General features: G+C 38.6%; 2 protein-coding genes across 2 annotated transcripts in view; both read left to right on the top strand.

Moving 5' to 3' along the window:
• LOC6040158 (GATA-binding factor A) overlaps positions 1 to 15,607 on the top strand; it is an 80,430-nt gene that overhangs the window by 4,817 nt on the left and 60,006 nt on the right. The gene's annotated exons all lie outside the window — the stretch shown is intronic.
• On the top strand, positions 1,409 to 4,699 carry LOC119768988 (uncharacterized protein DDB_G0271670-like). Its single transcript, XM_038260856.1, is given in 3 exon segments — positions 1,409 to 1,557; positions 3,891 to 4,415; positions 4,487 to 4,699. Coding segments are annotated over 3 exon segments (792 nt in total). The 3' UTR covers positions 4,605 to 4,699.

Genomic DNA, 15,607 nt, shown 5'->3' on the forward strand with positions numbered 1-15,607 from the left:
AAAAGAAGTATTTTTTAACTTTTAAAGGAATCATCCACCCAAATAATCAAATATCGTTAATATTAAACAGGACTCGGAATAAAACTGAAATGTTTCAAAAAGGTGATTTAAAAGAAAAAAATCATCTTCAAGGTCATAAAAAAATCTAGTTGCTTTACCAAAAAAAAAAAAATCAAACCATCCACATTAACGACCCCCGGGTCTTTTGTGGTCTCTATTGCAAGTTTCTGCTCGAACCTAGGAGTCCAAAGGCTTGAATGGGGAGAGCACCCAAACCTCTTTTACTCCAAGGAACCTTCCACCCCAGTGTTTGAACTGACGACCTTTGGATTGTGAGTCCAACCGCCGTGACTTAGCGGCCTAACATTCAAGGCTGGGACCGACATTTTACTTCCTCATCCGATGGAAGGTTGGAGCAGATGGGAATCGAACCCAGAATCATCCTTTACTATTACAATCAAATAGTCGTATAATTTTTATTGCAGTGAATGAAAATATTACTAACCTTAGTAACACAGAAAAAATGAAGGTAATATTCATCAGGAAATGGTGACAGATTTTGTGGCAAAATAAATGATAAATTTTACCCCAAAAAATGATGAATTTTCATCAGTTTTTGATGAATATTCATCAGGTTCACATTTTTACACATTTTTTATGTAATATTATACAAATAAAGAGGTAATATTCAACCTACCAAATTTTCAACATTCCAAAATTCAATTTTTTTTTTCTGTGTAGTCATCGAACTACTCTACCATCCATAAACCATAAAATGTATGTAGAGAGGATTGTAACGAAAGTCTCTGTAATGATTTCTTTCAAGAAAGTCAAATTGCACTTAGTGCGTTACATGGGAAACCCTCACTAGGACCTCTCACCATTTCTACCATTCAATCGCGCTGCATAACGCAACCGCTAATGCGCCGGACAATTTAATCATAAATCACTAATGAGTATCACTAGCACCACACGCGGTCTGATGGCATCTCCCCTCAACCTGCTGCTTAGCGAGCGTACGATGCCTTACGATAAAAATGTAAACATCGTAAAACCGTTTATGGCCTCTTTGAGACTGATCAATCAGTAACCGGTTCTCGACCAGGAGGGGTTCGTCGCTCCAAATGGATCCATTAGTATGGGAGGTACAATTACCCCTTGTTGAGTGGAAAGTCAATTGATTCGTCATCGAATCATCACTCGATTCCTGATTATGATCAGCCCAAGATCCTCAGCTGTTCGCTCTTTCTCTAATGGACCTCGATCGGGTCGATGCGATCGCTATGGGTCATTGATCACTGCGGGACCGCGCGGAATGCGAAATATTTACGACCCCGCAGGTCCGTCACTTCTGTGGACGATTCGTCGAGTCCCTCAAACCCCAAAAAGGAAGATCACATTTACGATTATGATCTGCCGGTGTCAGGAGACACAGCCCGATCGTAAACTGCTAAAAGGTTGTCGTCGTCTCCAGAACGTCGATGTCCACCCGATGATCGTGATGCTGCGATCGGATCAAAGAACCGTCACGATGAAAGCATCTCGATTCACCTGCAAGCGTGTGGTGACACACTCGCTCTAAAGTGATTCTGATAAGCTTTGATCCGCTCCTAGAAGCTGCGCGCGGTGCGGCAAACTCCAAAGGCAAGCGATGAATATTTGTTGGGACCGTCGGCGAATTCAGAAGCGACGATCGACCTGCCGACTAATGCCACCGCCGCCGCCGCCGCGTCACGGAATAACTAATTTGGCTAAGCCTACGGGACAAGGTTTTGGACTTAGGCGAGAGTCTGGGGCACAGAGAAGGAGTGATTTATCGCACTGGGTGGCCAGGCTTTGGGAGGTTCTCCGGACGTGACCGGTGGCTTTGGGAAGAGCTATGGGGATGCTGGACTGGCAGGACAGTGAGTGATGCTGTTTTTGGAGAGTCTGGACAAGCGCCGATGACCATCGAGGAGGATTTTGTATTTTTAATTGAGTGCGGATGGAGTGATCAATCCATCATTTGCTTAATTGAAAAGAGATCATTTGAATACGACCATGAACTTAAACGAAAACAGCCGAATCTTCTGAAAACTTTGACGAAAGCTTTGTTATCAGGTGCCAGAACACTCTGACTAACGTCCGATGTGACCGTGGCAGGTCTTCACTGAACAACTCAATGAGAATTTCCAAAAAATCTTTCACGAAAAGGTAGATTTTTTTGAAAATAAGTTCTAAATCACGACATCTTCATCCAACTTTATGCCCTAGTTACAATTTCACGGTACTAAACCTGCACTCACTGCCCACGGGAAATCACTTGAAACCCTTACAATTACGGATGCCTTCATTGCTTCTCTTTTCATTTCGGGGTGACTCCAATAAAACTGCTTTTTACGAACTACACACTTCAGGAAGTCAAGTACTTGAAGAGTCAGCTTTTACTGCACTACCGTTGACTCAACCTTAAAAAAAACGAGCATCCGCCTGAAAGGCCAAAGAGTGCACTTTCAAACATTGCTGCCGCCGTAGCGCTTAAGGAGCATCTCTATTTGGGAAGGGAGTTTTTAAAAAGTCTTTTTTTTTGTTTCGAGGTAAAACACGAGCAAATGTACCAGACGTTAAAAACAGCGCAAGAGACTAATTATGATCCAATAAAAGTTAATATTTTTATGATGATGGTTGTTTGGCTTTTCTCTGTGATTCTTGACATTTTCCCCGGCAGTGAGGCAGGGGAGGGGGAAAAGGTATGAATGAATGTTTCTTTCTGCTCCAGGCCAGGGGGAAAGATTTACGTTACCCTCGCTGTGATATCACTCTTTCGGTCTCTTTCTCGCTTTTGTGGAAGTGGAACCGTGTTTATTGGCTTTTCTTGATGGACCCTCACTGGCCGTGGTACGATGGCCCCTGGTGCCATGGCCCGGGCCTGTGTGTAATATTTTTACTGTCTCGCATACCTGCTTTGCAGCGATGATTTATGTGTTCATTGAAGATACTTTGGCTCTCTGGTAGATTTATGGCATCTCTCGCCAGCCTGCCTACCTGTGGCATTTTCCAGTTACAAAAAGATTCATGGAAGGAAATCTTAGTTTTAGGGGTAAGGCCGAGGGCTGGATACGATTGCGCTTCCGCAGGATTTAATTTTTTGGTTATTCGTTTTGAGTTCATGTTTGATTTTGATCGCTCAATTTCGAATCCTAATGTGGTTGCCAGCTACACGGATAGAAATCCTGTCCGAAAAATCATAAACAAATTGTTTTAAAATCGATAACATCGAATGTTTTCGATTTCGTTTACAATGTTTTCAATAATGAAAACATTCTCCTCGATTTCGAGAACTTTTGTTTTCGAAAACGAAAATTTTTCCGTCACTCTTTTCCGAAGCGTAACTACTGTCAAAACGCAGCCTAAATCAAAACGTCAACCCGGCTGTGGTGACAGTTTGTTTGTACAAAGTTTTTTTTAATGTTTTCTGGAAATCGTTGCCGGTAGCCCGGTAACCGGTCCATTCCGAGGGTGGTGGCCAAGTGAAAGACGTGCGTGCAGTTCTGCCAAAGTGTCCAGCTGCAAGCACTGCGTCCGGGTCAACCTTACCAAGATAGAAATTGCTGGCTTCGACAGTGTGTTGGACAGTGCTGGAGGAGGTTTCGGAAGTGGCGGAATTACATTCCCAGAGAAGTCATAGATATCGAACCGCACCGCCAGCGTCGAGAGTGAGCAAAAGGCCGAGCAGAGGTTCAGTTCCGGAAGAACCATTGCCCACGGATAACCTTGAGAAGGTGGAAAGCGGAATGATCGCCTGAACAAAGAACCTCCTCCTCCTCCTCCTTCTCCTCCTCCTCCTTCTCCTCCTCCTCCTCCTCCTCCTCCATCTCCTCCTCCTCCTCCTTCTTCTCCTCCTCCGCAAGGTGGAAAGCGGAATGATCGCCTGAACAAAGAACCTCCTCCTCCTCCTCCTTCTCCTCCTCCTCCTCATCCTCCTCCTCCTCCTCCTTCTCCTCCTCCTCCTCCTTCTCCTCATCCTCCTCCTCCTCCTCCTCCTCCTCCTCCTCCTCCTCCTCCTCCTCCTCCTCCTCCTCCTCCTCCTCCTCCTCCTCCTCCTCCTCCTCCTCCTCCTCCTCCTCCTCCTCCTCCTCCTCCTCCTCCTCCTCCTCCTCCTCCTCCTCCTCCTCCTCCTCCTCCTCCTCCTCCTCCTCCTCCTCCTCCTCCTCCTCCTCCTCCTCCTCCTCCTCCTCCTCCTCCTCCTCCTCCTCCTCCTCCTCCTCCTCCTCCTCCTCCTCCTCCTCCTCCTCCTCCTCCTCCTCCTCCTCCTCCTCCTCCTCCTCCTCCTCCTCCTCCTCCTCCTCCTCCTGCACCGGCCACGGAAGCGGGAAGAAAGTGGTCAACATTAGGCTGGCAACAATTCGGATTCCGGTACGCCCCTCAGAAGCCTGGTATAATATGAATGGAAAAATCTCCCAACATTCGTAATCAAGCGATCTAATCGACCTTCATTCCGTCACAGGCTGCGACGCCGAACTACTCCACCACATCTTCAGCCACCTCGGACAAGGACAACGGACGACAAGGGAAGCGGCTCGGCCAACATCATCCACGTACCAGTCTGGGTTGTTCCACGATAACAACACACACACTTTGTACACTCTACCACCACAAAACTCTAATCTAAAATTCTACAATTCTAATTTCAAAAGTTCTATAATTCCAAAACCCTAAATTCTCAAACCCACAAATTTAAAATTCTAAATTCAAAGGTTCTTAAATTCTAAAATGATTCTTGAATTCTAAAATTGAGAACTTATAAAATTATATGATTCAAAATTTCTAAAATTCCAACAAACTAACATTTTTATAACCTAAAAATCAAAAATCTAGAATTTTAAAAATTCTTGAATTCTGAACCTTCCAAAATTTTAAATTTTCAAAAATGTAAAAATATCAATATTTCTGAAATTACAAACACTGAAATTTCAAAACTAAAAATCTATAATTCTAGAAATCTAAAAATTTAAATTTTGTATTCTAAAGTTCTAAAATTCAAATTCTAACATTCAAGAGTTTTTAAATTCCCAAATCTCTTCTAAAATTTTATAATTCTAAATTGATTTTTTTTAAAAACACTGAAATTTTCTGAACCTAAAAATCTTGAATTCATTCTAGATTTCTTAAATTTTTTAATTCTAAAATTCTAGAATTCTTAAGTTTTTTTTTAAATTTTCAAAACTTTCAAAATTTTATATTCAAATATTCTGAATTAAATATATTCAAAAAAAAGTGTCTATTCTATTCAAAGATAAAAATAAATTCAATAAATTTTATTAATTCTATTCTATAAATCTATAATTTTATGATTTTACAATTCTATAGTTCTATCATTTTAAAATTCTAAAGTTTTAAAATTCAAAAAATCCCAAAATTTAAAATTCAAAACTTTTGAAATTCCAAAATTTTACAATTCTTAAAGTTATGAATTCTAAAATCCTAAGATTCTAAAATTCTTTTTAATAGTTCTAAAAATCTTAAGTTTTGAAATTCGAAAATTTTGCAAATTTCAAATCATTATTTTTATATAATTTCAAATCCCTAAAATTTTAAAACACATAAATTTTCCAAACCTAAAAATCTTAAATTCCAGATTTCTAAAATTTTTAAGTTCTAAATTTCTAAAATCCAAAAATTTCTTAAATTTTCAATTCTGAACTTTCAAAAATTTATATTGAATTATTCTAGATTGTTAATTTAAAAATATTTCAAAACAAAAAAAAATATTTTTATTAAATGAAATTAAATTTAATTAATTCTTTTTGTTCTATGATTATATGTTTCTATAGTTCTAAAATTCTAAAATTCTAAAATTCTAAAATTCTAAAATTCTAAAATTCTTAAATTCTAAAATTCTAAAATTCTAAAATTCTAAAATTCTAAAATTCTAAAATTCTAAAATTCTTAAATTCTAAAATTCTAAAATTCTAAAATTCTGAAATTCTAAAATTCTGATATTCTAAAATTCTAAAATTCTAAAATTCTATTTTTTTTTTCAAATATTCAAATTCCTCACATCCAAACTTTATAAATTCCCGAATTTCCTCTTCCCCAAAATTTCCAAGTCCCCAAAAATTCCAATTCCAAAATGTTCCAAATTCCCATGTTCCTTAAATATACTATATCCTTAAATAACTTGTTTCTTAGATTCCCAAATTCCCAGATTCTTGGTTTCCCAAATACTCATTTTACATATTCCCAAAATACCGAATTCCCAGATTTCCAAATTTCATTATCCCCAAATTTTTAAAATCCCCGACTCTCAAATTCCTGAGTTCCCATAGTCTCAAATTTTTAAAATTACATATTCTTCTAGAACCAATTGTTTCCGAATTCGCGGATCCCAAATTTCCACATTTTATGATTCCCAAATTTCCAGAATGTCCGATTCCAATTTTTCAGATTACCAAATTCCCAGTTTTTCATGAATCACATTCTTTAATGCCCAGATTCCCATATTTCCAGATTCTCAAACCCCTAATTTCTTTTATTCCCAAATTCCAAACACACACACACACACACACACACACACACACACACACAGATTATTTTTTATAATTAATGGTGTATTTTTTGCTTAAATAAATAAAAAAAAAACGAACCAACTGTTTTACTGAACCAAAAGAAATATCCAACGGTCAATTCAAATACCAAAACCAACGGTCAATTCAAAAACCGATTAAACCGCCACCCTTCGTTTGGGATGGCTGCGTGCTTTTTGTTTTGAGCCAGGCGTACCCAATAGTCACGCTTCAGAATCGAGAACATTGTTGTCGATTTCAATGCAAATGTTACCGGACGACTGGTCGACAACATTACGAAACGAATTTTAGAGCAAATCGACAACAATGTTGTCGATTTCTCGGACAGGATTTCTATCCGTGTAGAGGTGGGCAAAACCGCTCTTTTTTAGGAGCCGCTCATTTTCTTCACTCATTGAAAAGAGCACGCAGAAAAATAAGGCATATTTGAATCAACAATACGTTTACAGATTCTTGTACATGAAAGTCTTCAATACAGTTAGTGAATAAAAGGTCTAAAAATGAATTTCTTTGGTTTTTTACATGATTGATTTGGAAAAGTCCATAATTTGCAATATTGTCAAAGAGAAAATGCAATGTTTCATTTTCCCCAATGACTGGGAGAAGAATTGCTTCATTTTCTTGGTCAGATATAAATTCGACTTTGCTTTGATTAAAGTCGCCATAAATGTGAAGTTTTACTTCCGGTTCCATTTTGATGTTATGATTTCTACTGTTTTAAAGAATAGTTCATACGACTGTTTATTTGCATGGTCCGGCGGAAAGTATACTGATGCAAAAATGTGTACTTGGCCTGCAATAGTGGCTTTGGCCCAGACTTGTTCAAATTGAAAATGTTTTTCAGTTACAATTTCTTTTGGATTAAGTCTGGCATTTATGGCTAAGAGGACGCCGCCTCCTGACTTTTTCTGACTTAGATTTAAATTTCTATTGCCTAGGAATACAAAATAATTGTTTCCAAAAATTTCTTCAGGGTGGACGCTTTCGTCCCAGTTAGTTTCAGTTCCAAGAATAATGTCGAAAGAATGTGAGAGAATGTTTAAAGAAATTTCCTTCATTTTGCCTGGGCTTTTCATGCGATTGAAATTCTGACAATAAATTAGAATTTCATTCGCATTCTGTTGTTCCGTTGAAGAAATTTTTGGAGACATACTTAAATTATTAATAGTACTTACTGCCCCTTGCGAGGGTGTCATTTCTTCTTCCGTGTTAGAAGGCGTCAATGCTTGTAAAAATTCGACGATGTAGTCGGCAGGTAGAATTTGTTGGCGGTTTCGCGCGAGTGCTGCAGGTATTGAAGTCTTTTGTTTGTCACATATTTCCTGTAGGTTTCCAGGTCGGTGAGGGTTTGCTTAGGTGAAATTCCAATTGTTGAGTTGTATTCCATGAAGATGTTCATAAGATGTTCAGGTTCAGAAGGCAGGCCATTGGATGCAAAAAAGACATGCATGCTGGTTACTGTTATTCCGTCTATGCAGACGTCCGGTTTTTGGTCCTTCAGATACGCCAAGTATAGTCTGAGATTGTCATAGACTTTAATTTCGCGGAGTCTGGCCAGCAGGAAACGGCCATCGCCGACTGCAGACTGTTCAGTTAGGCGTACTATGGGCGGCTTCTTTGGGTCCAGACAGAACATACTGTCTGTTACTTCAGGAGTTTGTGATGACGTTTCTGCTGGCTGCGGCGTAGTGGCATTCAGAGGTGGGACGATTGGCGTTTTTTCCTTCCGGTAGGGGTTGATGGTTTCCTTTTCGGAAGTTGATAAAGTTTGAATTCGATGTAGTTGGAGGTTGGCCAGAAAATTCGACCCTTGCCTGGTCTAGAAGTTCCTTGTCGGACAATTTGGTTGACGAATGAGTGGAAAAGTTGCTGCTACTTGCATTGTCCTGGTCGAGTTGATTGTCCTTTAAGTTAAAATGTGGCGTACTTGGGTTTCGGCCTGCGTCAGAGTTGCAGTTGGTCTGGTGCTGTTGCCGACGAAGATGTTGATGTGAATGTTGTTGCTGCTGGTGTTGCTGTTGCCGGCGTTGCTGATGATGTTGTTGTGATTGTTGTTGTTGCTGGTGCTGCATTTGTTGACGATGTTTTCGGTTGCGGCGACGTGCTTTTTCGGCTTCCTTTTCCTGAAGACGGCGAGTCCGCTGTCTGGCGTCGAAGTCGGTCCAGTCTGGCTTCCAGATTTTTTTGCTGCCGATAAGTCGCCAGCCAGATTCGATTTCCAGTACGGTTTGTTCGTTTAATTCTTCTGCAAGTGATTTTTGCCGGACTTCAATTTCATTGTCTTGCAGTTTATTGATGGATGAAGTGAGGGCCCTCACTTCATCGTGGACTGCTAGAATTATGTCCGAGGGGCATTTTTCTGCTGAGGCAATTGTTTTAATTATGTCATCCCGGTGGGATGACGTAATTTCCTGGATACGGCAGAATGATTCAGCGAGTTTTGATTCTGGTCCGAGGTGGTGTCTTCAAATGCTTTTCTGACTTCGTTTAAGGGAAGTCCATTGCCGGTGCCTGTGTTAATACTGCCGTATGTATTCGACTTGCGATTTCTGCAGATTTCTTAATTTCTTCCTGCAGGCCTATGATTTTATTATGCAATTCATTAAGGGCTTCTTGGTTTGTCTTGTCATTTGTCTTGATGTGAGTCAAGATCATATGACTGCCTTCTAAATGATGCTGCATTATTTTCCTAATGTCGATTTCCATATGTAGGTTATTTCGACAAAGGCTGCATATTGGAAGTACATGTAGTTGCAAGTCGTCTTCGGAGCCACGCTTGACCCCAATACAGGCCGCGTGAAAACTTCGGTTACAGATCCCCGAGCAGTTCCAGAGGTATTGTTGGTCGAAAGGTGAAGAGCACGACGGCACATAGCACTGCATTTTGCTTACGTTTGTTAATAAGGGCACACGCGACGCGCGACAAAAAAAAAATAAATATGTTTACGTTTACGTTTGTGGACTGGGTCAGTGAAGGTAAATAAAAATTTAAGGTGTAGAGCGAATTAAAAACGCGTCCGTCCGGTAAAAAGACTCAACTGCAACTCAAACTAAAAAGACTCAACTGCAATTCAAACCTCGCACAGGCTGATTCTACAAAACATTTTTCTGCGTGAGCGGCTCTTTTGATCGCCTCTTCCGCTCTTTTACAAAATTTTGATAAAAAGACTATTTTCAAGAGTGGTGTGATTTTTGTAGTTTTCTAGTTTTTTTTTTATTTGACTTGTATACTGCCGTTTTACGGCGATATGATGTATACGCCATCGAGGTGATTTTGCTGTAGACACGATTTTCTGTTTTTGTTCATTTTTTCAATTTAAAATGACTAATTTGAAGTCTGCTCTGTAGAAACTGTTAAAAAGTACAATAAAAATGTGGCCCCTACAAAATGGGGGGGTTTGTTCAGGTGGGCATACTGAGCCTAAATCCCAAATATGAGCTTGATTGGATGTAACAGGAGCTGGCGCTCCACCCTTCAATTTTAAATGGGATTTAACCCGTAAAAAAGATTTTTTCAAAAATGTCACTTTTTGAGGCATATTGGCCACCAATGCGTTTACCAAAAACATCACTGGCGTATAGGCCAGATCCTTGCGCATCTTTTGGTATATATAACATTGAAGTTTGGAGCATCCTGGAGCTCGGTACAGACCTTCAAAGTTTGGCATTTTTTCGAAAAATCGGCCCCGGCAAAAAAGATATGCGTCGCACCTCGCGACGCCCGAGACGCCATTTAATTTTGCTGGGACCGATTTTTCGAAAATATGCCAAACTTTGAAGGTCTGTACCGAGCACCAGGATGCTCCAAACTTCAATGTTATATATACCAAAAGATGCGCAAGGATCTGGCCTATACGCCAGTGATGTTTTTGGTAAACGCATTGGTGGCAAAATGCCTCAAAAAGTGACATTTTTGAAAAAATCTTTTTTTACGGGTTAAATCCCATTTAAAATTGAAGGGCGGAGCGCCAGCTCCTGTTACGTCCAATCAAGCTCATATTTGGGATTTGGGCTCAGTATGCCCACCGGAACAAACCCCTGAATGCCCGCCAAAAAGTCATTTTTGTTACATCCTAGTATACATTGCTCGATCAAAGCGGGCTTTATTTTTTGTGCCAGCTATTTTGATAGCTGAGTGGATCCCGTAATGCATTGTCCACGTGGATACTTTAAGGGGAGGGAAGGTATTAGGGATCGCTCTTTTATTACGTAACGGAGGGGGGTCGGAGGCCGTGTTACGCTCCATACAAAATTTTTAAAATTTGTATGGAAATTTTGTTACGAGGGGGGGGGGGGGGGTTTAAAAATCAGATTTTTTTGCGTTACGTAATAAAATAACGCTCCCTTAGCGATTCTCTATGCTCCATAAAACCATTTTTTGCATGAAAAATTGTCAGCAAGGGAGTTGGGTGGGTCTAGCATTTTCAAAAAAAGTGTCTACGTGGATGTGGATAAGGTGTCATCCATTAAGTACGTCACATTAAAATCAGCCAAAATTTACTCCACCCCCCTTTGTCACGATTTCTCTATGCTTTTAACACGCAACGTCACGCTTTCTCAAAACCCCCCTCTTCCCTCAGAACGTGACGTACTTTATGGATGATGCCTAATGGACGTCCCCTTAAGAATTAAATCGAAATAATGTAATAAAATATTGCCCAATCTTGATTTGGTCCCAAAACCTCAAATCAACATTCTAACAGTATTGAATTTGACTTCTATCAATTCTCAATGTATACATACATCATGATGAGTAAAATTGGCGTATACATCATTGTTTGTTTGCTTAATAAAATGGGCCCCAGAGCAGTTTTTTGAAAAATTCTTTCGCCAGTAGGTTGCTTTAAGGATTCTTTATCAGACTGTACAATAAAATTGAAAATGTCCAAAATGGCGTATACATCATATCGCCGTAAAATGGCAGTATAAACTCAACGTTTTGGGTTCGAAGTATTTAATGAAAACTAAACTTCAATCTTAGATTTTGGAAAAAAAACGCTCTTAATTTTACAAAATTGCGTTAATTTCTGCCTGCATTGAACAATTTCTGATATTTGGAGACAAGATACTGCGATTTTTTTCTACATTATGATTAAATCGAAAAAGTCGATAACTGCTAAAGTTTAATCGAGCAAGAGAATTTGTTTTTTTTTCTTCAAAATCACGTAGGCTATTTAATAAATTTTGGACAAACTTTCCAAGTTAACGGTGCACATTAACCAGAGCATTTGCACCCAGATTTTTGTTACCCACATTTTGGTAATTTTAAATCAAGACTAACATATCAAAAGGGCGTAATATTGAATGTTTGGTCTTTTTGAAATGTTTGTCTTGATTTAAAATTTATGAAAATATTGTTTTCGAAAAAATCGGAAAATTTCACGAATGTTTCATATTTTAACATTGTTGATCGGACCATTAGTTGCTGAGATATCGAAATTATAAAATGGTTGGTTGTTTGGGCGATACTTAGAAAACATAAATTTTCTTGTTTTAACCCTTTGCATGGCAATATCTCAGCAACTAAGGGTTGTATCAACAAAGTCCGAAAAAGCAAAATATAGAGAATTTTCTCAGCTTTTCAAATTTTTTTTTCAAAGGTGGGCAAACATGGGCACTATAACTCAGTCAAAGATATTTTGCCCATTCTAGAAATGTCTGAAAGGTTGGCATTTGATGCCCGAGCAGACGGAAATAACTTGGGAAGGTCAGTTTTTGATATTGTGAGAAGATCGAAATATGTTATTGGGATGATCGGATTAGTTGTTAAAATAACAAAAATCAATAACAAAGATTTGTTCGAAGAATAACTTAAACTGTTATTATGTTGTTATTGCAATAACAAACCAATAACACAGAAGGAATCATGAAGGAATAACAAGATTTGTTATTTTGTGCGGAGAAGTGGAGCAGCATAATAACAAAAAATGTTATTGAACTGGTATGTCTCCATAACAAAAAAAGTTATTGTTTTGGTTTATTTGTAATTTGCAAATAAACCTGCAGTTGCCATAACTCCTCTGTACTAGTCAGGGCTGCAGAGTCGGGCACCTCCAAGCGACTTTGAATCCATACTTTGAAGACAACTCCGACTCTGGATGCAGGATATGACGTCAACGACGATTTCAGCTCTCTAAAAATACCCGACTTCAAGGATTCCGACTCCAAGTAAAAGTTGCTGAAAATTTGCTGAATCCGATGCAGTCTCCGAGGTCTCACTCCAGCTCGAACTTCAACGTCAGCACCGACTTCCTGGCTCTGTGAAAATAATAACAGTTTTTGTTATTCACACATCAAAAATTCTCATTAAATAAATCAATTCCGTTAGGGAATAAAACAAAATTTAAATGGTGAAATTTCATGGTGAAATAAATGACACCGATAAAATTGGTCAAAATTATTTCATAGTTCTAGCCAATTTTAGTAAAATCCCTTAGGGGGTATATCAAATAATTAAAAAAAATCAACCTTCAAAATTTCAACTTTTCAGAATAATTTTAGCTTAAGGACCCCATTTCATGGCCAAAATAATGATCCCGACGAAATTGGTCAAAATTATCCCATAGTTCTAGCCAATTTTAGCAAAGTCTCTTAGGGGTATATCAAATAATTAAAAATATCAACTTTCAAAATTTCAACTTTTTGGAATAATTTTAGCTTAAGGACCCCATTTCATGGCCAAAATAATGACCCTGACGAAATTGGTCAAAATTATCCCATAGTTATAGCCAATTTTAGCAAAGTCCCTTAGGGGGTATATCCAATAATAAAAAAAATCAACTTTCAAAATTTCAACTTTTTAGAATAATTTTAGCTTAAGGACCCCATTTCATGGCCAAAATAATGACCCTGACGAAATTGGTCAAAACTATCCCATAGTTCTAACCATTTTAAACAAAGTCCTTTAGGGGGTATATCAAATAATTAAAAAAAATCAACCTTCAAAATTTCAACTTTTTAGAATAATTTTAGCTTAAGGACCCCATTTCATGGCCAAAATAATGACCCCGACGAAATTGGACAAAATTATCCCAAAGATTTAAACATATTTAACAAAAGAAAAAATAATAACAGATTGTGTTATGGACACTTAGAAACTTTTCCATTTGTGCGATTTATGGTAATTTTATTTCTAAGTCAGTATACCGAACGAATACCAAATTTTGTTATTAGGAGAGTTTTTGAAATGTATAACATTTCCTCTTATTAGCGTGTTATTAAACATTTTCAATATAATATCACTTCAATATCAAATTTTGTTATTTTATCAGAAACTGTTATTATTTTTTCTTCTTGAAGTTGAACTTCAGGATAAAATAATAACACTTTTTGTTATTTTAACAGGATTTGTTATTGAAATATTATTAATTTTGTTATTTCCGTCTGCCCGGGTGTCCTCTAAAACATATAAAAAAATAGTTTTTTTTTGCAAATCAAGTTCTAGTGACAAAAAGTGAAATTAAAAATCACCAAAAAAAATTTCACCGTGTATCACTTTTTTCAATGTAGTCTATATCCATACCTAGAAACTTTTGTTTTCAAAATCATTCCATCTTGGAACGGTTCTTTCAAAAGACCGAAGTTTCAAAAAGAACCGCGGTTCTAATTTTGTGAGCCATGGTTCGTTTGCTCTTTTTAGTGAACCGGCTCTTTGAGCGGCTCGCTCTGTTTTTGCCCACCTCTATTGCCAGCCAAATATTTTACTATTTGTGGTTTGTTAATCCAACTAATTTGGTGGTTCTCACTATTAAAACAAATTATATTCTAGACTTTCGGGAGGGTGGGAGGGGGTGGTTTGTGGATGGTCCCTAGACCCACTTTCATGTACACCTTTCGACTCAGAATCGAAAACTGAACAAATGTCTGTGTGTTCGCCTTGGTGCTCAAAGTTCTTGCCACGTTTTCTCGGCACTGGCTGATACGATTCGGAGTCAAACAGGTTGCCAGGTTGCATTCGATCCGGATTGGTGTCCCATACTGCGCTATTGAATTTCTTAAAGATCCGATAAGACGTTTAAAAGCTATGTATAAAAAAGTGTCAAAGTTGAGAATCGGATGCTGGATTTTCATGGCTGGATCTCAGATATTGCAGTAGAAATTAGATCCGAATCCACTTTTTGACTCCTCTTGGAGTCGAAAAAAAAAATCAAATTATTCGCTCTACAGCATTGCCTTGGCGTTCTCGACTGCGAGATTCCTACTCGAAACTAAGTGTCCGAAGGTTTGATTGTTGAGGCAATTGCAAACCTCTTTTTACACCTTAGCTTCCATCCACCTCGGGAAGAACTGATGACCTTTGCTTTGTGAGTCCAACTGTCTATCAGCGATTCCACCGAGGCAGGGCCCAGGGAGACGACTCCTACACATGGACTGAGCTATCGACCTAACCCTTTAGGTTAGACCGGGGCCAACATTTCCCCACTTCCCCATCCCCATCCCCAAGGCATGGTCAGACAAATCTCGTCTCGAAAAATGCCACCGGGACCGTCTGGGATCGAACCCAAGCCGATTGGGTGAGAGGCAACCACGCTTACCCCTTCACCACGGTCCCGGATCCTCAGAAGTCTCTTGGATTAGTTTATCAAAATCATTCAACCTATCGTTGGGTAGCTAATTGAAAGACCTTTCCAACGTGTCCAAAACATTTAAGATCTGACAACCCTGCCTCGATCTATGACCACTCAAGAGATATTTATGTACTTTTTGGAAGCCGGATCTCACTTAAAAGTTTGTAAACGATGTCCGGATCAAACATCCAAGCCTTCGTTGGTTAGGTAATATTGAAAGACCTTTACAACGGGTCCAAATTATTAAAGATCTGCAATCCTGTTTCGAGTTATTACCACTTATGTTATATTTGTGTACGTTGTTATTCTGGAGCTAAAAAATTGCTGAAATTTGCGTCCAACTTACTCATATTACCCATTGTTGGCAAAAAGTGAGGAAGGCATCAACCACATAGGTGGATTCAGCTAGTTTTTTAGTAAGTTATGAAGAAGGCAACTACCACATAGATAGATTAAGTTAGTTTTCTAATTTGC

The sequence above is a fragment of the Culex quinquefasciatus genome, chromosome 3, assembly GCF_015732765.1.
Source record: "Culex quinquefasciatus strain JHB chromosome 3, VPISU_Cqui_1.0_pri_paternal, whole genome shotgun sequence".
Taxonomy (NCBI): Eukaryota; Metazoa; Arthropoda; class Insecta; order Diptera; family Culicidae; genus Culex; species Culex quinquefasciatus.